The sequence below is a fragment of the Squalius cephalus genome, assembly GCF_949319135.1.
Source record: "Squalius cephalus genome assembly, chromosome: 7".
Lineage (NCBI taxonomy): Eukaryota > Metazoa > Chordata > Actinopteri > Cypriniformes > Leuciscidae > Squalius > Squalius cephalus.
The window spans coordinates 44342036-44367077 of record NC_137128.1 but is presented as its reverse complement, the minus strand read 5'-3'; the positions used below and the strand labels follow the sequence as shown (position 1 = coordinate 44367077).

Sequence of the window (25042 nt, the reverse complement as noted above, 5' to 3'; positions counted from 1 at the left end):
CAGTGCATTAACTGTTAACAAATACAACCTTTGATTTTAATAAGGTATTAGTAAATGTTGAAATTAATTTCAACGAAGATTAATAAATGCTGTGGAAGTATTGTTCATTCTTAGTTATTCTCATATTAACTAATGAACCTTATTGTAAAGTGTTACCAAAGTAATGCATTACAATATTGTGTTACTAGTACTACCTAAAAAAGCAATTGCTTTAGTTATTTTTTATGGAAAGTAATTCGTTACATTACTTTTGCGTTATTTTTTGACTCATCTGGGCTGGGCTTGCTAGTTTTTTTTTTAATTACAAAAAAAGTTTTGTTTTTGGCCAATGTAAAGGCCCTTTCACACCAAGGGCCCTATCTTGCACCCAGCGCAATTGACTTTGTACACCGACGCATGTATCATTCCTATTTTGCACACGACGCACAGCGGACTTTTCCCTCCACAGACGCACGCCGGTAAATTAGGGAATGAACTTGCGCTCCCGGGGGCGGTTCAGCGAAAAGAGGAGGCGTGTTCCGGCACAAACGTTCCCTGGTGCTATTTTGCAGTTTCAGAAAACAATTCCGCCAGGAGAAACCTCGTCTAAAGTCAGTGGCGCTGCGCATGTTATTCATATGCTATTTTAAGGGCGCATGCTTGGCCATAATCAATGTAGAGTGTGCACAATGCACACTTTGCTTCTCTCATCTACACACAGACGCAGCAGTTCTCATTTTTGCAAATCATACATTATTAGGAAAATATTACCACACGAGGGAAATCATTGTTGTGTCCATGAAGATGTGAAAAAATAGGCATAAATCTCGCTTACACATTTACCCAAATTGTTATACGCCTGTTTAACCGAAGCTAATTTGGGTGTGTTTCTCCATCCCCAATGTCACTTCTCTGTGTTTTACGGCCCTGACGAGAACGTCGGTCTCCTCGGCTGTGAACCGCTCCTGGCAAATCCGCCGTTATAATAGCAATCCGCCATGGAACAAGCGTGCCTGCTCTTAAAGGAAATGTGAGATGATGTTCTGATTGGTTTATTTCACGTTTCGCCCAAACCACACCTATGAATAACGAAGATACTTCAGACCAACCCACTTTAGATTTGCGTCGGAGAGTCATTTATCCCGCCGGTATAATAGCAACAGCGCCCGAGATCCACCCACAAAGTTACTTGCGTTTCGTGCTTGATACTTGCGTTTCAGATTGTTAAAATAGGGCCCCAAAAGGGAAAGCCTCATGTTGAAGGAAGTGCAGATTCACATCGGTACATCGGCGTTATTCTGATTTACTGAAGATATGAAGAAACACTCGCTGCATATGAAATCTCATACTTCCCGACGATATTGTAGGCGAAAAACAGTATGTGACAAAAGAAGCATGTCTGAATTCACAGTTCTCACAGTAAGAGTAGAGGAAAAGTCCCCAGAATGAACTAATTCTGTCAAAGTTCTACGTACGATGGACCTTTACTGACAGATTTATGAATGGCAGTGAAGCGACGCAACTGACAGCGGTAGATCACATGATCATGACATCATTGCACATGTAGTTCATCCGGATTATACTCATACCACACACATTCATACTAGAATATACTTTTTTTAGCGGTTGTGACATAATTACTTATTCAAGTACTTACTCAAGAGTATGTGATTTCGGGCACAGCAGCATTAAAAAAATAAAAAAAATAAAAACACAAATGCATGTTTAAATGCTTAAATTATAATATTTACTGCAGGTTTGTGTAATATTCTCAGTTTCAATACTGAATGTGTTTTTGTGCAAGTTAGAGGAGTAAATGCTCACATTTGATCTAGAACTACAATACTCATCATGTTCACACACACATCACACACAACGCCTCTGCGCTTACTCACTGTTCTCTCAACATGCGGACATGAGAGCTGTCAGTCAATACAGGGGGAAGCAAAGTAACGTGTGCTACTTATTTGAAAAAGTAACTCAGATATTTTGTTGTAAATTTAAAAGTACTTTTCTAGTTATTTAAAGTAATTGTATTACGTAGCTCGTGTTGTAATGTGTTTCCCCTGACACTGTTAATAGTGGCGGAATAGACAACAACTAGATGCAAAAAGAAAGATGCTTTAGATCTTAGTACAGTGTTAAAGGACTAGAGGGAAGCAGCCAACAGAAAAGATCAAATGTTTTTTTTTTTTTTTAAACCAACCTTGACTGATTTTATTATTGATACAATTAATTTATGAATAATTTTAGCAAATGTTTTATGATGGTTTTAACTTCTTTTTTTTCCCCCACAATGCCATTTTTAAAAGCATTTAAAAGACTTCAGTTGTTATTTAGTCCAGTATTTTCTTGATCTAGGAACACAATCTGAAAAGTTTCTTCTTCATTCTGTCATAATTTGTTTTCATTTTTTAAAAATCATAAAATGTATTGCTGCTTTGCAGTTTTAAAAGGTAAATTATACTCTCAGACTTTTTGGGCAATTTGTTTTAAGGTAAGTGGCACAAAATATATTTCAGTGTTTTAGAAAGTCTCTTCTGCTCACCAATGCTGCATTTATTTGATCAAAAATACAGTATAAACAGTAATATTATGAAATATTATTTTCGTACTATATGTAAAATACCTGTATTTGAATATATTTTAAAATGTATATTTATTTCTGATGGCAAAACTGTGGACTTTTTTTTTTCCTCAGAATTGCACGTTTATTTCGTCATTCGGACTTTATATCTCGCAGTTGCACTGAGGAAACTGAGGAAGAAAAGTCAGAATTGTGAGATAAAAGTTGCAAATACCAAGTTTCCATACAAAGCTGAATGTCCAGCATCATTACTCCAGTCTTCAGTGTCACATGATCCTTCAGAAATCACTCTAATATGATGATTTGATGCTCAAGAAACATTTATGATTATTATCAATGATGAAAACAGTTGTGGCACTTCATATTTTTGGGGAAAACATGATAAAAAAAATTCAGGATTCTTTGAGAAAACAACAGCATTTCTTTAAAATGGATTCTTTTGCAACATTATACATATTTTACTGTATTTTTGATCAATTGAATGCATCCTTGCTTAATTTAATTCTCTTAAATATACGTGTGTACGTGGAACACTGATCAGTCAATCAAAGTTTGGGACTGAAGTATAAAATAAATGAAACCTTTTGATCCTAAAATTTATTATTTTTTATAAACTTGTATAATATTTTATTTTTATTTAACCTTTTTAACCATGTGAAATTATGAATATGGAAAAACAAGTGAGAACCAACTAAGTATTAATAACTGATGTTGTAGTCAATGTATGCTTTTTCCTGTGAGCTTTATTGATTTATTTTTTGCATAGTAAAATAAAACCGCTATAGTTTACCCATTTTTTTATTTGTATTTTTTGCCAAATTATTTTGTCAGATAAATACCTTAACCAAGTTTAGTGTTTTGTGCTTCCTTCATATTTAACATAAAAAAATAAAATAAAAAATAAACTATTTTGATGGTTCAGTTGATCTTGTAAGGTCATTAAAAACAAATATTCCCCCTAGACATCACTTTTGGCCACTTCTGTATATATATGCTATCAATCCATATATTCGACAGGCTCATATTATTTCCTAGCGGACTTAGTCAGCTAAAAAAGAGTGCATGGCCGTGATAAGATCTGTTCTAGAAGCCCCGTTGTAATGATGATGAGTTCCTAGTAAAACAGCAATCAAATGGAGCGTCCCTCAGGGGCCCGAGGACCCTCCTCCCGCGGGCTCTCATTGGACCTGTGCTGGATCACTTATGATCGGGCGTGTGTCTGTGACCGGAATGCCTGTGGCTTTCAGAGCAACTGTGGAGATGAAGTGAGGAAGTCCTCCTGCACACCGTCAATATGAGCGCGTAAAAGTCACTCCGGGGACAGTTTATTTCCTCTTAAAGAACTAGCTTTCGCACTAGTGCCTCAGGATACGAAGTGATTTTTTTTCTGTGACACATTTTCTCAGGATACACGCGTTTTTATCGGACGCATCCCGCGCGCGCGCACCGCTGGAGAGCCTGATGTCCGCCGCGCGCTCCGAGAAAACCTGGACGAAGACACATTTTTATATCAGCATGAGTTAGATTCATCACTTCACCCACTCGAGACAGACTTTTAACGCGTTTTTATTTGTACAAAAGGGAGCTCTTAACTGGAAGTGTCCACCTCGTGTCCGCCGGGACTCATGCAGGACGCATGGAGGATCCAGAGTAAGGGTGCTCGAAGGATGCCGTCCTGTCCCGGATCCAGGACATCTGACATCCTTCAATTCTGAGAGCGATGGCTTCTGAGATTGTGTGTGGTCTGGTCTTCAGAGTGCTGTTGCCGGTGTGTCTGGCGGCAGGTGAGTGTGTCCATCAACACCTGGGGTTTAGCGTTAGCGCAGTGTGTCCGTTACGCAGCAGGTGCGGGGGAAACGACGTGCTAGATTATGAATTAAAGGAAGTTAATAGAAGTTTGCATGTGCAGAAAGAAACACTGCACATCATTAGCGTTAGTATTTGCTATTTCTTAAAGGTTCCATTTATAAACTCATAAAATCTAATATACTCACTGTAAAAATGATATGATCAATAAGTCATGGCAACATATGTTTTTACATTACTTTTACTCGGTAAACTAATCTAAGCAATTTAAACTTTTTTAATTAGTTACGAGATTGAACTCGATTTTTAAGTCAGTTTAATATAATTTAAGTTGAAATGTCTTGTAAAAAACAGTTTGATTACTTAACCATTTAAGGCAGCAACTGAACTTAAGTTTTGAAGTTGAAAAGTTGGATTTTTTTTAGTTCTTTCCACTTTTGGTAGAAATTATTTTTGGAAAATGTTGCGGTACCACTCTGTTCATATTAATCACCAAGTAAATGTTAAATGTATTATTTTAATTAATTAATTAATTAATTAATTAATCAATCTGTTTATTTATTTATTTATTTGAGCCCATGCAAGTACAAAAAAGTGTGTAAGAAAAGCACATTGGAGAGACTGGGGCTAGTTGTCACGCTTTTATATAGTGAATTCTTCTCAGGGTTTTGTTTTTTTAATGCCATTTTGTTCTTCTGTTAAGAAACATAAAATACTTTTTTAACAACATATCTGCACTTAAAATCTATTGTTGGCTATTTAGGGGGTTTTCTGTAAACAGTAATACAGTTATAAACCACAAAACAATTAATGAAAGGGGTTTAATCATTGTTAATGGCTCAGAAATTGTAATTAAGTTGATAAAATTGCAGTTTTTTAGGATGTAAATCTCAATTTGTCTTCATAAGTGTTTGAAACCAACATACAAAGCAACTGTAAGCGAAAACAATCTTTTGCATAATTAGTTTTGACTCAAAACTTGATAGTTACTGAAATATAGACCTTATGACAACTCATCTTATGTGCAATTCCATTTTCCCAATGCATTATATTATTCCAGTAGATAAAGATTAGGTAGATTATTTACTTAACAAAATAATATGATATAAGATGTTTGCTCTGAGTAGAGAGAAATGGCAAATATAACATGTTACAACTGTTACAATAATTAACCAATTCTCTGGTTGCTCCATAAAGTTTTTTAATAACATGCGTCCAATTTGTTTTAATAGAGTAATGCCATTTTTTTATGCCTGAACTTTCTCTTAATGTCATCTAATGTGAAACATACCAGGCTGAACATTCATTAATCCATCTAATGAATCTCTATTTGACTTTTTGTTCTATATTTTCCTGATTGTGGCTGGTTAACTGTTCTGTGGGGTGTTTCATAGATTATTGACTGACTAATACACTGAAACCCCTCAGTGGTTTGAAGAGACACCATTGACTTTTGCATAAAACATATGGAATGTTTGTTTTATTCATTAATTATTTGATCAATTAAAGCCCATGTAGGATCCTTTTTAGTGATCATTATTTAGACATTTTCACATTTCCCCCACTCATTTTATTATTATTTTTTGACACCTGCTCTAAAATGTCCCACATATCAAATCATTCCTGTCTGTATATTCTTGACAAATGAGACTCGTGCATAGATTGTTATTGAAAATGCAATTTTTAATAAACATTTACTTTTTAACTGGAACTAAATAATGCTTATTATTTATATGTATATGTATGTATATATATATATATATATATATATATATATATATATATATATATATATATATATATATATATATATATATATATATATCTTAAGTAATTTTGCTTCTTAAGTAAATGTATCTTGATTTAAGAATTTTTAGATATTTGAACAGAAAAAACAAGGCAAAAATACCAAGAAAATCATTTGTTTCAGTGTTTATTCATATATATATATATATATATATATATATATATATATATATATATATATATATATATATATATATATATATATATTGTTTTAAGCATAACTCAGTCATTCAGTAATTTTGCTTCTCAAGTAAATGTCTTCTCAAAAAAAAATCTTGATTTAGGAATTTTATTCATACCGGAAAGCAAGACAAAAATACTGAGCAAGAGAATTTTTTTTTGTACAGTGAAATAATCATAATGCATGAAGGGAACAGTGTGTGTTGTGCTGTTTTAATTTTTGAAAACATGTTATTCGCGAAGGTTTCATGCCTTTTGCTGATGTTTTTTACGCTGTTGGATTCACTGTTGGTTCTCACGGTCGCTTTTACCATCATGATATTAATCTAGAAGCTTTACAGTGTGTTTAAGGGTCTTAATCAGATCTGTGGTTGCCCACAGTTAATCCACATTCACATTCCCTCATTTATAGATAATTAGCCCTCAGAAATTCACACACACATGCACGCGGACACACACTCTTTCTCTCAGTCGGATTCTTCCTATAGGTACAGATAAGATGCACTCTATAAGATGGTAATGTATCTCTTGACAGCCTAAGTCATTTCGTTCTTTTTTCTTCCAAACGCAATTGCCAAGCTGTGGAGCATCTCCATTAATCGGTGGAAAGTCGTTTTAACTGCATGAATTAATAATGTGGCATCAGAGCGGAGAAGAATCGGCTGCCCATTATCGTAAACACCTTTAATATTTGATGATTTTATTTTTTGGCTTGAAGTAGTACTAAGCAAAGGTCATCCGCTGGAAACATAACAGAGGACGGACAGGAACAAATAATGTTCATGTTCAGACGTCAGCACTAACATCTCTCAGATCAAGAGATCTTTGAGGGACTTTTGCTTTTTTCTTTTTTAAATGGAGATCACGATTCTGAATAGACAACTAAACAAAACAGTGTATTTAAAAAGTATATGTAATTCATTTGAATCGCTTTTTAAAAACTCTTGATTAAATAATTCACTCTCAGACAAAAAGGTACAAAAGCTGTCACTGGGATGGGATACCCCTCAAAAAATGTCTATGTATCATTTAGGTATTAATATGTACACTTTTGGTACCAGTACATGTACCTTTAAGTTACTTATATGCACTCTTTAGGTACAAAGGTGTCCTTTTGAAAGGGAATCACCTCAGTGACAGATTTTGTACCTTTTTTTCTGAGAGTATTTAAGGACTCGCTCATAAAGACTTCACTTGTTTCATTACTGGATGAATCAGTGTTTTTGAATGAATATTAAATGAATGATTCAATGACTCGCTCATAAAGATTTCACTTGTTTCATTATAAATCTTCATTTTTGAATGAATATTGAATGAATGATTCAATGACTCACTCATAAAGACTTCACTTGTTTCATTACTAGATAAATCTGCGTTTTTTAATGAATATTAAATGAATGATTCAACTACTCACTCATAAAGACTTCACTTGTTTCATTATAAATCTTCGTTTTTGAATGAATATTGAACGGATGATTCAATGACTCGCTCATAAAGACTTCACTTGTTTCATTACTGGATTAATCTGCGTTTTTGAATCAATATTGAATGAATGATTCAATGACTCGCTCATAAGCGCTTCACTTTTTTCATTACTGGATAAATCAGTGTTTTTAATCAAATCTCTTGAATGAAAGATTCAATGACAAATCTTTTTTTTTCTAATAGTCTCTTGTCGCCACCTACTGGTGTAACGATGTAAGGATACAATCTTTATTTGAAGCGTCAAGTTTCAAAAGGCGATTTTACTCTATTTTGATCGCTATCATAGATATCAGTGTTTATAGCTATAAACTCCATCCATCCATCCAATTAATTGTGAAATTTACTCAAAGATTCTGAGTGAAAATTCTTTTTCAATACTCTAAATACATATTTAGTTTGTTTTTATGAACTGAGGAACAGGTTGAATTCTATTGCAGGGTCTTTTCGAAAGGTTTAAATCAGAAAATGTGTAAAAGTGTAGTAGTTCTCCTGCTGTCACTCTGAAAAGGCTTTCAGTTCTCCAGAAACATCAATTATTCCTGAGATGGATCATGGTTTGAACGCGGTCAGTGTGGTTTTGCTACTAAAGGAATTACATGACCGAAGCGTTGTGAAGGAATTAAGATGGGATCTTGATTTAGCCACATTTTCATTATCATCTCAAGTTAACTGTCCATGACAGAAGCATCATGTTAAAAAGAAAATATCTGATTAGATGTGTTAGTGCAGTGCAGTATGTGATGCATTAGTGCAAAAAAAAAAAAATACAGTATTTGATGCATTTTCATATTTTGGCCTGGCTTCTTGTTACAGAGTGGTGTTTGCTTGTGCAAAACTCACATAATGTTTCCAACTTTTCAAGAGTGTTTGAGCGTTTTGGCCTCAGGTGACGCGATCCGGATTGAACCGGTGTCTAACCGTGTGTTTTCCTGTGCGCTGCTGCTCTTGGTTTATTATCAGGATGAATGTCTGTGCTGTAATCTATAAGACTGAGTTTAATGGCCTCCATCTCTGTGTTTAGTGGTCCTGCACTTATCTCTCTCGCACCAGTGTGTCTGCTGTCCGCCTGAACCAACGGCACTGCGCTTTTCTGTCAAAGGCTCAATATTTCTACAGACTCCAAATTATATTATCTCTGTTGCACATAGTTGATAGTTAATTAATCTTATACATTACTATATATTGGCTACTGTGCATCACACACAAAATTGTATATATATGTGTGTGTGTGTGTGTGTGTGCAATGCATATATAATGGAATATATGTATATTTCTAATCAAATATTTTTTATTATAATATCTAATTACTTATTTAAATCACTTTTTACAACATGGTTGTAGTGTGTGTGTGCGCGTGCAATGCATATATTATGAAATATATGTATATTACTAATCAAATATTTTTTATTATTGCTAATTTATTATTTATTTAAATCATAGCGTACAGGGTTCTTGAGTTAACATTGAAAAAGGTTCTTACATTTTTGGTTCTTCATTTCAGTGTTTAAATATTAAAGGTCATTGTGTTTAATTTTTAATAATGACTGTGTTAAATATTTTCTATTTACACATGCTTTTATCCAGAATGAATTGCATTGAATTCAAGGTTTTATTATTGAAGTGCAATTTTGTTCAAAAACGGGAAAAAATATAGTTTAAATACAGTTTTATTGATTTATTTTTGGTTTGCAATAATATGTAAATAATATGTTCCCATAACTATTGCATAATAGTTATTTTATATAGTACTTAAGCACTCGTTAATGGAATCATTAAGGGACTGGAATTGTTAAATCGGAGGCAGAATCATTAAATTCCTTACAATAACTATATCCATAATTGGCACAAACTGTCTCTTCAGAGCCTTTTATTTTATGTGCACATAAACTGTTTGTGTTTATACTGGATTTTAGTTGTCTTTTTAATATCACCTTTCCATATTGTGCCAGTGTGTTTCAATATTTACGACTCTTGTTACTGATAATAGCAGAGGAAAATCCCTGTGGTCGTGATATCTGCACTTTTATTGTCGTTCTTGCTTTTTCTGTCACTAATGTGGGTTTTGTAGCAGGGAATAGAGATGTATTGGATATTTACCAATCTTAAACAATATAATTAGTATTTTGGCTGTTTTGACATGATGTAATGGGACTCTTGTATTTGGCGTGTTTGGGCATGTCCAGAGAATAGGATGTAATTGCTGTCAGGTTCAGATGAGGTCCATGTTTGGTAGTGAAATAAATGTGTGTAATATTCCCAGTCTCTGCTCATAAAATGGCAAACATGTGAGATTAACAACAACTCGAGCTGAAGAATGCGATTAAAATCCAGCCGTGTCACAACAGTTTCACATTATTAACTCCTCTGAGCGCAGTGAAGAGTCGAGCCCACGGCTCATGGAAAGAAAGAATCAGGAAACTCTGGAAAACTCTCAGCATGTGTGGCAGAACTAAAGGCCTGTGAACGAGAGCGTATTCTCACAGGCATTTTACTCTTCATATTAAAACATCAAATGTTAATAATACAAGTCAAATCTATTTGTATAGCACTTTCAAAATACAGGTTGTTTTAAAGCAGCTTTACAGAAAATCATAGTGTTTATGTATTAATATGTACTTTAAATCTTGGCAGATCCAAAATGATGCAAACCTGAAGTTATACTTAGAAAACCGATTGAAAATAATAATAATCCTGAAATCAGATTTATTGATCTGTCCGTTTGTCTGTCTGTTGTTCCATCCATCTATCCATCCATCCATCTGTCATTCTGTCTATCTATCTATTGTTCTTTCATTCTGTCTATCTATCTATTGTTCTTTCATTCTGTCTGTCTATCTATTATTCTGTCATTCTATCTATCTATCTATCTATCTATCTATCTATCTATCTATCTATCGTTCCATCCATCTATTTTTCTTTCTGTCTGTCCATCCATCCATCCATTCTATATATATACTTGAACATATTTTCATCAACATAAGCATAATTTCAGGCTTTTTATGTTTGTTAAAAATGTATAATGCAGTATGTGTGCTTTTTTTAATCTATATATATATACTCTAGATTACTCTAATAATATGTGTTTTGATATCTTCTCTCCACAGCATGTCTGTTCAGGTACAATGTGTTGTCCTTCATCTACCTCCTCTACCTCCTCCTCATCCCTCTCTTCCCAGAGCCCTCCAGCATCACCATGCAAGGTAAGACAACACTAACTCTTCCCTAAGTGTCACCAGTCCGAGGAGCATCCGTCCTCTCCTGAAACTGGCTTTAGTGCCTCATGCAGGAAATCTAATGGAGCAGAAGCGTTAACAAAACATTCATTGAAACCACGACAGCCCTGTAGATCATGACCCGTGCTTGTGTTCAGAGGGAACAACTTCACGCGCTCGAGAGGAGAATCAAGATTTAGGGTGTAATGAGTGCTGATCACGCTGAATAAATGACAAGAACATTACACTAAATCTGTGTTAATCCACTGAGACGAGGAAGATTGAAGTCTCAGAGAAACTGATCGGTTAAATCCCATAGTAGAGCTTGTTAAGACCAATATAAAAGAGAAACATTAACTCGGCTTGAATCATGTGATCCAAAACACTTTTGTGATGTCTATCCCTTAAATATGAAGTCAAAGAAATAATGTCCGTTATTGTCACAATTGGGGTTGAACAGAAAGTGCAGGGTCGAATTGTATGCATACATTATTTTAGAAACAAATCAACATAGTGAAATTAATACTTTGGATTTAGTTATAGTATTAGTCACACTAATGGTCAAAAGTCTGTACATTTTGAAACATATTTTTCAAATTTTTGAAAGTCTCTTTATATGCTCACCAAGGCTTAATTTATTTGATAAAAAATACAGTAAAACTGTGAAATATTATTACAATTTAAAATAACTGTTTTTATGTGAATATATAGTAAAATGTAATTTATTCCTGTGATCAAAGCTGAATTTTCTTCAGAGTCACATGATCCTTCAGAAATCATTCTAATATGAAGATTTGATGATCAAAAAACATTTCTGATTATTATCAATGTTGAAAAACAGTTGTGCCTGATAATTTTACAAAGTTATATAAAGATAGAGTTCAAAAGAATGCCTTTATTTGAAACAAATATAAAATAACATAAATGTTTTCACTGTCACTTTTGATCAATTTAACGAGTTCTTGCTTATTAAAAGTATTAATTGCTTTAACAAAGAAATCTTAGCCTTTGAACAGTATGAAGTTTATTTTAAATATAATGTAATATACATTAGAGTCAGTACAGTGTTGTTTTATGGTCCATTTCTGCTCTGTTCATGGAGGTGCGTATGGATGCTTGTTTGCCGATTGTTAATTATGTATAAGAGAAGGTTTTCATGGAATAAGAAGAAAGAGGAAGAGGACAAGACATTTTAAGTGGTCTACTCGCACTCATCAATAGTTCAGTAGACCTGTGCTCATAGTAAGAGGAATGCATGCTGGGATTCACACAGATTCAGCAGGCCTTACTGGGATTCTGGCTGTGTAATATGCAAATGTTGGAAATGTAGACTATAAAAAAAAGCAATAATATGGGATGCTGTTAGTGCTGTTAATATGAGATTTCTGATTATGCAATTGGAAAATAGAAATGCCTGCAGGTGTCTGTGGAAAAAGTGGTGCATGCAAACCCAGATTCACACACGCACTTTTGTATTTTTGCTTTGTGTACAAGACAAAACAGTTCAGAGGCTTTGAATGAATGACTCATTCTGTTCCTATGATCAAATACATTGATAGTCTTTATAGAATTGAGTTCACTTTTGCATCCTGGTCACGTTTCATTTCAAATTTTTAAGCACATTTTAGGTCTAACCTATGCCTGGAAAATTATACTTAAAAAGTTATTATACGTGTGTGTGTGTATATATTTCTATTTTAAATAAATACTTTAACTTTTATTCATCAAAGAGTTCTGAAAAAAGTATCACAGGTTATAAAAAGAAAAGAAAGCAGCACAACTGTTTCCAACATTGATAAAGAAAATTCATCATATTAGAATGATTTGTGAAGGATCATGTGACACTGAAGACTGGAGTAATGATGCTGAAAATACAGCTTTGATCACAGGAATAAATTATAATTTAAAGTATATTAAAAAAGAAAACAGGCAATTTAAATTTGAATAATATATTACTGTTTTTTTCTGTATTTTTGATTAATAAAAATAAAAATATAGTCCCGTAGTGGTGTATATAGGCTATATATATATATATATATATATATATATATATATATATATATATATATATATATATATATATATATATATATATATACAGTATATAAATAATTTAACAAATAAAATCTTCATATGATTCAAGGAATATTTCTACTCTAAAACCACTGATTTATTAAAGTTGAAGATGTTTATTTTAGTCAGTGGAGAAGAATTCGTCAGTTTTGGCAAGTGTTTTATCTGATGTCTGAAGCTGTGTGATATTGGCTGTATTTTTCTGTAATGTTATCTCAACACTGAGGTGAGTCGATGTCTCCTGTCAGGTTCTGTTTAGCGTGAAACCTTCCAGTTATCGGGAATATAGATAAGAATATAGATAAGGGAGATAAAGTGACTTTTTATGTCGTATTTCTCTTGGCTTGATTCATCTTTGTCTGTCTGTGTATTTGAGGTTCCACACATTTGCTGTAACCTTTTATTTTCCTTCCATAGTTTTATCCCAGTAGGCAGATGTTATTTAAGCTTTCTCTGGGCCCTATTTTAACGATCTAAGCGCATGGTCTGAAGCGCAGGGGCCAAGTTCACTTAGGGCGAGTCCGAATCCACTTTTGCTAGTTTAACGACGGGAAAAATGGTCGGTGCGCCAGGCTCATGGTCTAAAAGTGTTGTCCCTATTCTCTTAATGAGTAATGGGTGTGTGTGTTTTGGGATTTACGTGCGTTAAACCAATCAGAGTCTCATCTCCCATTCCCTTTAAATGCCGGTTGCGCTCGCGCCATAGCAGATTCGCTATTTACATGACGGAATTTGATCGTGGAAAGACCGAACGCGTCTCCAGAGCGCAAACGGATCTGCTCGTGCGCAAGCAGAACATCTACGGGACAAGCCGGATTCCACCATATCTTTATGTACGCAATAATAATCTTTTACATTATAATCCTTTTATTTTATATATTTGGCATGTTTGTGTGCTGCTGTGCGTCCCTGTGTGTTTAATAAGCAGAGTGTACGCGCGTTGTGGACCCGCCTATAGGCGCACATTACTAACCCGCTCTTTAAATAACAAACAAAGTTGCACCATTGACTTTAGAGCAGGTTTCAGTTGGTCAATGGCTCAGTCTATTTCTGTTGCCTCAAAATAGCAACGCACCAACAATGCGCCAGAACACACCTCGTTTTCAGACCAGCACGCCCATGGGCGCACAAATAGGAGCAAATGCATTTGCTATTTAAACAACGTGGCGCAGGACGTGAAAATGATAACTGCGTCAGGCTGAAACTAGCAAAACACACTTGCGTCGCGCTTGGCGCTGCATTGGATGTACTGTAAGATAGGGCCCATTGTGTGCATTCGCTATCTTATCCGGTATTTACACATTTGACAGATGCTTTTAGCAAGATACAATGCATTGAAGCTTTACATTTTGTTAGTATGTAAATTCCTTAGGAATCGAGCCAATAACCTTAATGTTTTTACATGTCAAAATACTCTTGAAGGAGATTCTGAGACGTCAACATCTTGCCCAAAAAATTAAAGAGTTATTTCATCCAAAAATGAAAATGTTCCCATAATTTACTCACCCTTAAGCAATCCTAAGTGTAAATGACTTTCTTCTTTTAGCTGGACACAATCAGAGTTATATTAAAAATATCCTAGCTTTGTAATGGGAGTGAATGGTACCTAAAAAGCGTATCCATCCATCATAAAAAGCAATCCTTACAGCTCCAGGGGGTTAATGAAGGCCTTCTGAAGCAAAACCATGCGTTTTTGTACGAAAAATATCCATATTTATACCTTCATAAACTTTAATCACTGTCTTCCGGTAACATCCGTACGCGAGTCTGGTTCTGGCAGAAGAGTGACCTCTGACCCTGCGCTTTTGGCCATATAAATATCTGCTCCAAATTGTATATTTATCTTCAGTTTGACTAAAACTGAACTGATTTATCCTCACTATATCACACTATAAAGTGCCTGATGCGTCAAATAATATCTACCCCCCCCCCCCGTTTTTTTTTTTCTAGAGGTTCAATAAACAGTACTTTTTTGCTGATTTTGATTTCATATGTCAGGCTTTACAGGGTTATAAGGCCGCTGGAGTCTTTAAGGCCCCAAATAAAACCTGAAGTTACTGCAGAGGTGGCAAAAACTGCACCGCCAATTGAAAGTTTACGGCAGCCAGGAGAGATGCAGGGTTTGAGATGCATTGAATGTGGATGAAATATGTGGCATGAATGAGGGTCTTGGCAGAGATCTGCTTGCTAAACCACATAAACTAACAACCCCTCACCTCGGTTAGGGACAAATGAACACAAATGATTTTGCACACTGTGTGTTTTCTAGAGTAAATCAGGACAAGCCGTGTCCCAGGCCGAGGACGAATAGCCAGCATCTGGCAGAGCTTCTCACCGTCTGGATTCTTACGATTATGTCTCACTTGTGGCTAAAATGATCTCCATTAGGACGCATTACATGTGATGGTTCGCGCAGCCATGCTCAGGCCCGCGCCGCATTGGAAAATATCGATTGTTGGTAGAGAAAAACACTCTAAAAATACTTTAATACTTCATTTGACCTTGGTGTTATGCTATTTGAGAGTGCTAAAACAAAGAGGCTCTCACTATTAGCTGTTGTTGGTCTTGTAAGAACAACAGCGAACGCTTCAGCTGAGGGAAAGCAGTAACACAAGCTCCATTAGCATCAGCTCAAATAGCTGGAGCTGCTTTATAAAGACGTGTGTGGAGCAGCCGGATCCGTGTACACATCCACGCTTTCATTGAGTAGAATGTATTCTGATTTCATTAGTTATTTCTCAACTTGTTTGAGATCTTTGCGTTACGTTCTAGAAGCGGATTTGTGTTCCATCTGAATTTTGCTTCCCTGTGGGTCCTTAATAAAAGTCTTAAAATGTCTAAAATTCAGTTAGATCAAATGTTAGTTTTAAAGGCCTGGTTTTACAGACAGGGCTTAGAGTATGCCTTAGTTCATTTAGGACATTTAAGTAGCTTTTATAAACTTGTCTTAGAAAAAAACATTAATTGTGTGCATCTTAAGACAAAACAAAAATATATTATTTATTATATATATAATAAAATATATTTTATAACCAAAAAATTAGTTCATGCATTTTTTTTATTTCATTTTATATTAGTTTTAATATATAATATATTTTATTTTATTAGTTTATATATATATATATATATATATATATATATATATATATATATATATATATATATATATATATATATATGCTAATTTTATTTTATATTTAATTAAATGTTATTTATTTTATGTTATGTTTAATTATTTTATTTTATTTTATTTTAAGATATGTCACTGCAAATTGCTTTTTGTTAAAACGGCTCAAACATGCATTTTAGTCTGGAACTAGTCTTGTCTTTAATCTCTTAAATGGTATAACAAAAATATTTTGGGAATTTTGGACAGAAAAACAGGAATTGCGGATGATTTAATCAAACAAATACTAGCGGAAAACAGGAATTGCCGATGATTTAATCAAATAAATACTAGTGCTTCATGTTCAAAGTGAAAACATGTCACAGGCTCAGAGCCACAGGCTCTGAAACACGGTTTCAGTAGCCTGGTTAAAACCAGACCATTCTCAGTAGTAACTGAGAATTACTTGATAACTGAGAGATTACTTGCTTATTTACTGTTGATGAATTATGACAATGTTTACTTTATGGTGTTTATATTATAATATGTTGTAGATGGTTGTAAGAGTTCATATTTTATCTCCATCTTTTTGAATGAGCAGCTGAACGCAACGCATATGCTTTTCAAAATAAGAGTCCTGGTGTATTTCTTGCTTGTTTATAATTAAAAGTCCAATATCCATTGACCTCAAATTCATATGTAGGCCTATTGATATAGTGCATTAAACAATTTCAGTATATGCATAACCAGAATAAAACATCTCTTGAGCATTTTAAATCTGAACGTGTACAGCAGCATGTAAAAAAAAACAAAAAAAACAAACAAAAAAAACCTGATATAGATCATGATTTATTTTGAGATTGCATGGGTTTTTGATGTATGTATTAATTTGTGCTGGTTTTAAAACTCTTACATTTTCTCCCTCTAAGTCTCTTATGAAATATTAACAAACATTAAGTCATTTAGCAGATATTTTTGTCCAAAATGATTTGCAAAACATTTATTACAGGAAACATTCATTCTGGAGTAAAGGAATAATTCACCTAAAAATGATGGAATTCTGTTATTTACTGTTATTTTTTTTTTCTGTGGAACTGTTTCTCAAGAAAGAAATGAGGGTGAAAATAATGATAAAATGTATTTTTTTCACTACACCGCTATGACTTCCATGAGTAAGTCTGAGATAAAATGGTTCATCAACATGTCGGACACGAATCAGAAGAACTGACTGACTGTTAATGGTTGTCTGTTGCTGTTTCTCCTCCAGGCCACACGGGGCACTTGCTGATGTCTTTATGCTTCTGCAGTATGAGCTTCCTCTTCATCCACATCATCTATCAAATCACAATCCACAGTTTGCTGGCTGGAGAAACCATCAGTTCTAACTTCAGCTGTAAGTTACACTTCCTTACTTTATGGTTCATCGAGGTTTCCATAAGTTCATGCTCCATAATAAAGTGTCATCAACTGATCATGTTATTTCAGTGTTGATGACTAGAAAGTTGTGCTAGTAGAATTATTATTATACTGGCATGGCAAAAGTTGTTGCTGATTTTTTTATTTTATTTAAAATAATTTAATTCAATTTAATTAATTTAAAAAAAATAATTTTTTTTAGATTTTTGACAATACAATGATAAAATTACCATTATTTTTTATTATTATATTATATTTTATTTTATGTATCTTATTTAATATTTTTTTTTTACTATTGATTAATTATTCTTTAACACATAATTAAATATATTTTATAATAAAAAATAATTTTATTTTATATTTTGTTTTATATTAATATTTACTTAATCGCCGGCAGATCGGGCTGGGTTTAACCTAAGGTCACATGTCATTCAAAAAAATGAAAGAAAAATAAATTAAATATTTTTATTATAAAAATATATAAAAATAAATTAAATATTTTTATTATAAAAATATATAAAAATAAATTAAATATTTTTATTATAAAAATATATTTTATTATATATATATATATATATATATATATATATATACAGTATATATATAGTATTATATATTATATGAATGTTATTTTTTTTTTTATATATATTTAATATGATATATATATATATATATATATATATATATATATATATATATAAATATAAATAAATAAAAAACATAAAATAACATTAATTTTATTTTTAAATATATTTTATTATATATGAAAAACAAACATAAAATAAAAATAATAATAATATATATAATAATAATATATATAAATGGAAACCTGCACATTCTTCTATCCTGCTTCCGTTACAAATCTGCGAGGTCCAATCACAAACTGGCTTATCCAGCTGGCGTGCTATTGGCGAGTTTAATCCAATCCAATTCCCTTTAACCGCTCGACGATGCTCAATGGCTTCTTTAGTTTAGCAAACAAATCGCTGAAGTGGGTGTAAATACCACTAACTTTCATGTTTTTTTATTTTGCACAACCTGCAAAAATCGCTCGATGCCATTGCTGCTTCTGCAAACCGCTGATCAATGCTACAAACCAACACGTTTGATTTCACGTTTCCTGTCTGGATCGTTGATTGGTTGAAGGACTATCCAATTGCGTACAGAGTCATTTGAACTATGGCCGCTGACCACGCCTCTTGGGCAGTAGAAAATACATAGCAGACTCCCCAGACTAATGTTCAATCTTAAAAGATGTGTGACCTGGACATTTCTGTGAAATTCGCTCTTATGGCATATGACTGTAAAACCTTTTTAGCCCATAGATGTCCCAGACAATAAGCTTTATGGACGTGTGTGTGACTGTGAAACGGTTTAATAAACGGTTTAATAGCTTATCAAGTTAGGAACAGTTTTGAGCAAGTTGGCCACACATCAGTAGAACAAACCCAATCCTCCTTAGTCTTCCTGTCTTTCACACTGGGAATAAAGACCTCTTCTTCACTGTTGAGAGGAGAACAGAGCTGTGCTCAGGGGTCACTGACCTCTGACCTTCATCGCTCCACTGACCTCCTTTTGCTGACCACGCTTATTTTAGCATTTCACTGCCAGGCATGAATTATGGACCAGTCGAATTAAGATGAACTGACAATATATTTCTCTGACATCCGGCAAAGGGGAACATTAGATTGAGATATTGGGCCCTATCTTGCATCCAGCGCAATTGACTTTGTACACCGACGCATGTATCATTCCTATTTTGCACCCTACGCACAGCGGACTTTTCCCTCCACAGACGCACGTCGGTAAATTAGGGAATGAACTTGCGCTCCCGGGGGCAGTTCAGCGAGAAGAGGAGGCGTGTTCCGGCACAAACGTTCCCTGGTGCTATTTTGCAGTTTCAGAAAACAATTCCGCCACTGACCAGGAGAAACCTCGTCTAAAGTCAGTGGCGTGTTGCGCATGTTATTCATATGCTATTTTAAGGGCGCATGCTTGGCCATAATCAATGTAGCGTGTGCACAACGCGCATACACTTTTATTCTCTCATCTACACAGACACAGCAGTTCTCATTTTTAGAAAACCATACATAATTACAAGGAAAATATTACCACATGAGGGAAATCATTGTGGTGTCCATGAAGATGTGAAAAAATAGGCATAAATCTAGCTTACACATTTACCCAAATTATTATACGCCTGTTTAACCGAAGCTAATTTGGGTGTGTTTCTCCATCCCCAATGTCACTTCTCTGTGTTTTACGGCCCTGACGAGAACGTCGGTCTCCTCGGTTGTGAACCGCTCCTGGCAAATCCGCCGTTATAATAGCAATCCGCCATGGAACAAGCGCGCCTGCTCTTAAAGGGAATGTGAGATGTCGCTCTGATTGGTTTATTTCACGTTTCGCCCAAACCACACCTATGAGTAATGAAGCTACTTCAGACCAACCCATTATAGATTTGCGTCGGGCGCAAGAGTCATTTATCCCGCCGGTTAGAGATCCGCCCACAAAGTTACTTGCGTTTCGCGTTTGATACTTGCGTTTCAGATCGTTAAAATAGGGCCCTAGACATTTATAACCTCAAAACCAGCTAAAAACGACCATTTATCAAGGTTCTGGCTGAACCGTTTTATTGATGCTTTGAAAATTTTATATGCAAAACAAATATGCCATTAATGAACCTTGAAAGAAATACCAAAGGGCTTCTCATTTCCAGGCCCAGTTTTTAATGCAAGTACTGGAAAAGTTAAACATGAAGATATGTTTGGTCTATCTCGCCACAAGCTTGACTTTAAATAACTGTGAGAGAGGATTATGGGAAATGTGCCACTTAGATTTGTCTTTACCCTCCGATTGTTCCCGTCTGAACAAAAAGACATTACTCACATCCCACAGAGACTGAAGACTATTTACTGATTCTGGGAAGCGGTTCACCTTTTCTTTTATAACCCTTTTCACAGCTGATGATTAGACATTTTGTTTTATTTAGACACTTTCTTGTTAATTCTGTCCTGACTTTTGAACTTAACACAGTATGTCTGGGTGTCCATCATAATATATCATATCATTTATCACAGTGTCACATTTAAGTAACCTTTGTGTCTAACTAGTATCTCCAACATGATAACACGTCATTATCACTAGTTATAGTAATAATGGCGTTTCGAATGAATCGTGTTTGTTGAATTTTGACTGTGATGTTTGAAAGGTTTCGATCCTCCTTAATGGATTGAAATGACATCCATTTGTCTTTCCTTTTTCTTTCTGAAAATAGATCATCATTACATTTGCGTTCTTCCCAGTAGGTTTGCTGTCGGCATTATATTGGTGTGATTTGAATGTGATATTGAGTCCCGTCTGTAACAGTACTTAAGCTATTCAATACCTATAATTACTCTCCTAATCTGCGAAGAAACACAGTCTGACGTATTGATTTGTGATTACTGTAAATAATACAGACACGTCTAAGTTGAGCTGGCTTTACGGATGGCAGACACAAGTGCTTATGGCAATTGATGTGCACTGTCCCTTTTAAAATAAGATAAACATAAAGCAATATGCTTTACAGTGATTTTACCATGGTTAAGAGGTATTGTTAGGCAAGACATGAAGTGTCTAAACCCCCTTTACCATAGTAAAGTCTACAGCTTAAGTGTGCAAGATCACAACAACTTAAAATATAGCAATGTTACATAAATGTATTAATTATATCAATATGACTATCAGTTGGGATCTATTGATATATATTTTTTTTATTTAATAAAATTTTAAAGTTATTTTAAATGGTTATTTAACTTTTAATTGTTTATTTTAACCCCTGGTTTCACAGACAGGGCTTAAGACTAGTCCTAGACTAAAATGTAAGTCTGAGCTGTTTCCACTGAAATAAACTTGCACTGACTGATCTTAAAAATATATCAGTGCCTTTTTAGTTTTAAGATGCACATCGGTAATGTTTTTTTCTAAGCATGTTTATAAAAATTACTTAAATGTCCTAATTGATCTATGGTCTAATCCTGGCTTAGTCTAAGCCCTGTCTGTGAAACCGGGCCTAAGACTTTTAATTTGTTTGAATTAAAAAAATGTTTGATATGTGTTAAATAAATGTATTAATTATATCAATATGACTATGTTGGTGTCAGTTAATGTTTGGATTTATATGTATGTAACTATGTATAACAAATATCTTTAAATATTATATTTCTTTTAAAATTGGTTGAATTAAAAATTGGTTGGTATATTGTTAAATAAATGTATTAATTTTATCAATAAGTCTATTTTCATGCATTTATGTTTATGTTTTTTATTCATTTTTCTAGAATTATTTTTATTTATTTATTATTATATTTTGTTTTTAATTTGGTTGAATTACTAAATGGTTGATATGTGTTAAATAAGTGTATTAATTATATCAATATGACTATATTGGTGTCAGTTAATGTTTGGATTTATATGTATGTATATGTAACTATGTATAATAAATATCTTTAAATATATTTTAAAAATTAAAAAATTTGGTTGAATTAAAAAATGGTTGATATATTGTTAAATAAATGTATTAATTTGATCAATATGACTATATTGGTATACGTCTATTCTTATATATTTATGTTTTTATACATTTTTCTAGAATAATTATTTATTTATTATTTATTTTATTTGGTTGAATTAAAAAAAGGTTGATATATTGTTAAATAAATGCATTAATTTTAATAAATAGGACTACACTGGTATCAGTTAATGTTTTTATGTATTTATTTATATATTTTTGTATTTATTTTTTACTTCACTTAGAAATCAGCTAAATAAATGAATAAATGAAAGAGCAAAGAGTAATTGAAGTTCGAAGAGCGTTTCTCTTTTAATATAGTGTCTTGCTCTCTTTTTAAAGGTCTCGTCACATTAATCATCACTAGATTCATTAATGACCTTCAGTGACCCTGTAGTTTGAAAAGGAGACTCACCTTTTCTCTTGTCATTGTTTAATGAAAGCCCTCGGCGCTGGCGGTTATCACTGAATCACTCAAACACTCACGCTATAGTAAAGCTTTATCTTTTCTATTCACCAGGTTCGGTGTGGGAGAAGTCAATACGACAGATTGGTTTCGAGAGGTGAGTCCAAGCGCTTGTTTTAATTGCCAGCCTATAAATTGCCTGAGAAACATTTTATGAATGTTTCATTTCATGCCTGTTTATCAAACTCTCACATTGCTGAAAGGTTTTTTAATTGAAAATGTTTTTACTGCGTGAAGTGGAATCTCTTGGCTTGTCTTTTACAACACCTTTTTTTATAGCAGACACTAAACCTACACAAGCACTACAAAACCATCCCAGATTATCGATTCAGTTTTTATTGAACGCTTTGAGGGGAAAAGAGAAGGGATTGTTGATGGTACAGTCATTGGCTATATTAGGAAAGGAGCAGCATATACAGTATACTGAGTACAGTTTATTTTAAAAAATGATAATATGTAAAAATAATGCAGTGATGCACGTCTTCTGCTACATTGTCACATGAACTCTTTATGTTGCTTATCATATTAATCAAAATGTAGTGCTATACAGTGTCTTAACTTTGAACAAGTGTCTGGTTCATACGTCCTTCTGGTTCATTTCTCACACTGAGGGAACTGATGGTAAATTATGATACTTTCATTTTAATTAAAGCTACACTGCTGTTTAAAAGTTTGGGGTTTGGATTTTTTATAAGAAATAAATAATTAATATATATATATTTGCTCACCAAGGCTGCATTTATTTGGTCAAAATACAGTAAAAACAGTCATATTGTGAAATATTATTATGATTTAAAATAATGGTTTTCTATTTAGATATACAGTACCGGTCAAACGTTTGGAAACGTTATTATTTTTAATGTTTTGAAAGAAGTCTTTTCTGCTCAAGCCTGCATTTATTTGATCAAAATTACAGAAAAAACAGTAATATTGTGAAATATTATTAAGATTTAAAATAATTTATTTCTATTTGAATCTATTTTAAAATGTAATTTATTCCTGTGATCAAAGCTGAATTTTCAGCATCATTACTCCAGTCTTCAGTGTCACATGATCCTTCAGAAATCACTCTAATATGATGATTTATTATTAATGTTGTAAACAGTTGTGCTGCGCTTTTTATGTGTTTATTGATTCATTGATAAATAAAAAGTTAAAAAGAACAGCATGTATTCAAAATTGAAATCTTTTGTAACAAATATTCTACACTACTGTTCAAAATTTTGGGTTCAGTAATTTTTTTTCTTTGTTTTTTGAAAGAAATTAATACTTTTATTCAGCAAGGATGCGTTAAATTGATAAAAGGTGATAGTAAAGATTTAAATTGTTAGAAAAGATTTCTATTTTGAATAAATGCTGTTCTTTGTAACTTTTTATTCATCAGTGAATCCTGAATAAAGTATTACAGGTTATATATATATATATATAAATATAATAATCAGCACAACTGTTTCCAACATTGATCAAATAAAATATTAAAATAAATATATAAAAAATTGCTTTCGCAATATTACTGTATTTTGATAAAAATAAATAAATGCAGCCTTGCTAAACATAAAAGTGTTTGAAAAGCATATTTTTTTACTGGTAGTGTAAGTCAAAATAATAATAATAAAAAAATGACCCATTTATAGATTAACATTTTGAGAAGTTCAGCCTAAAGCAACTGGTCTTCTGGTCTGATACTGTAAGGATATCACTTGTTATCACTTGTTTGCGAAATCCGTTAAAAGCGTGTAATACGCTTGCACACACACTAGAGCGATGAGTTTAAGTGTTTTTCAGTAAACAGAGACGGATAACATTACTCTCCACTTACACTGCGGACAGAAGTCTGCCGTCCACAGCCGTTTCCATGAGGAGCGCTAAACACAATTACACCTGACCCACTGATGACAGCACCATTCTTCAAACACTACTCTGTGTGTGTGTGTGTGTGTGTGTTTGTGTGTGTGCTGACCTGATGTGTGTGTGCTGACCTGATGTGTGCTCTGGCCTGATGTGTGTGCTCTGGCCTGATGTGTGTGTGTGTGTGTGTGTGTGTGTGTGTGCGCTCTGACCTGATGTGTGTGTGCTCTGACCTGATGTGTGTGCGCTGGCCTGATGTGTGTGTGCTCTGACCTGATGTGTGTGTGTGCGCTGGCCTGATGTGTGTGTCCTGATGTGTGTGCTCTGGCCTGATGTGTGTCTGCACTAGCCTGATGTGTGTGTGCGCTGGCCTGATGTGTGTGTGCGCTGACCTGATGTGTGTGTGTGTGCTGAACTGATGTGTGTGTGCGCTGAACTGATGTGTGTGTGCGCTGGCCTGATGTCTTTGTGTGCTGAACTGATGTGTGTGTGCGCTGGCCTGATGTGTGTGTGCGCTGGCCTGATG

At 33.8% G+C, this 25042-nt stretch overlaps 1 protein-coding gene across 1 annotated transcript in view; it reads left to right on the top strand.

Moving 5' to 3' along the window:
- Positions 1-3811: 3811 nt before the first annotated feature.
- Positions 3812-25042, top strand: part of piezo2b (piezo-type mechanosensitive ion channel component 2b) — a 106542-nt gene continuing 85311 nt past the window's right edge. The window contains exons 1-4 of the mRNA XM_079876648.1: positions 3812-4350; positions 10948-11043; positions 17502-17627; positions 22723-22765. Of these exons, the coding sequence (XP_079732774.1) occupies positions 4287-4350; positions 10948-11043; positions 17502-17627; positions 22723-22765 (329 nt within the window). The 5' untranslated portion in view covers positions 3812-4286. The remainder of the gene's footprint in view (positions 4351-10947; positions 11044-17501; positions 17628-22722; positions 22766-25042) is intronic.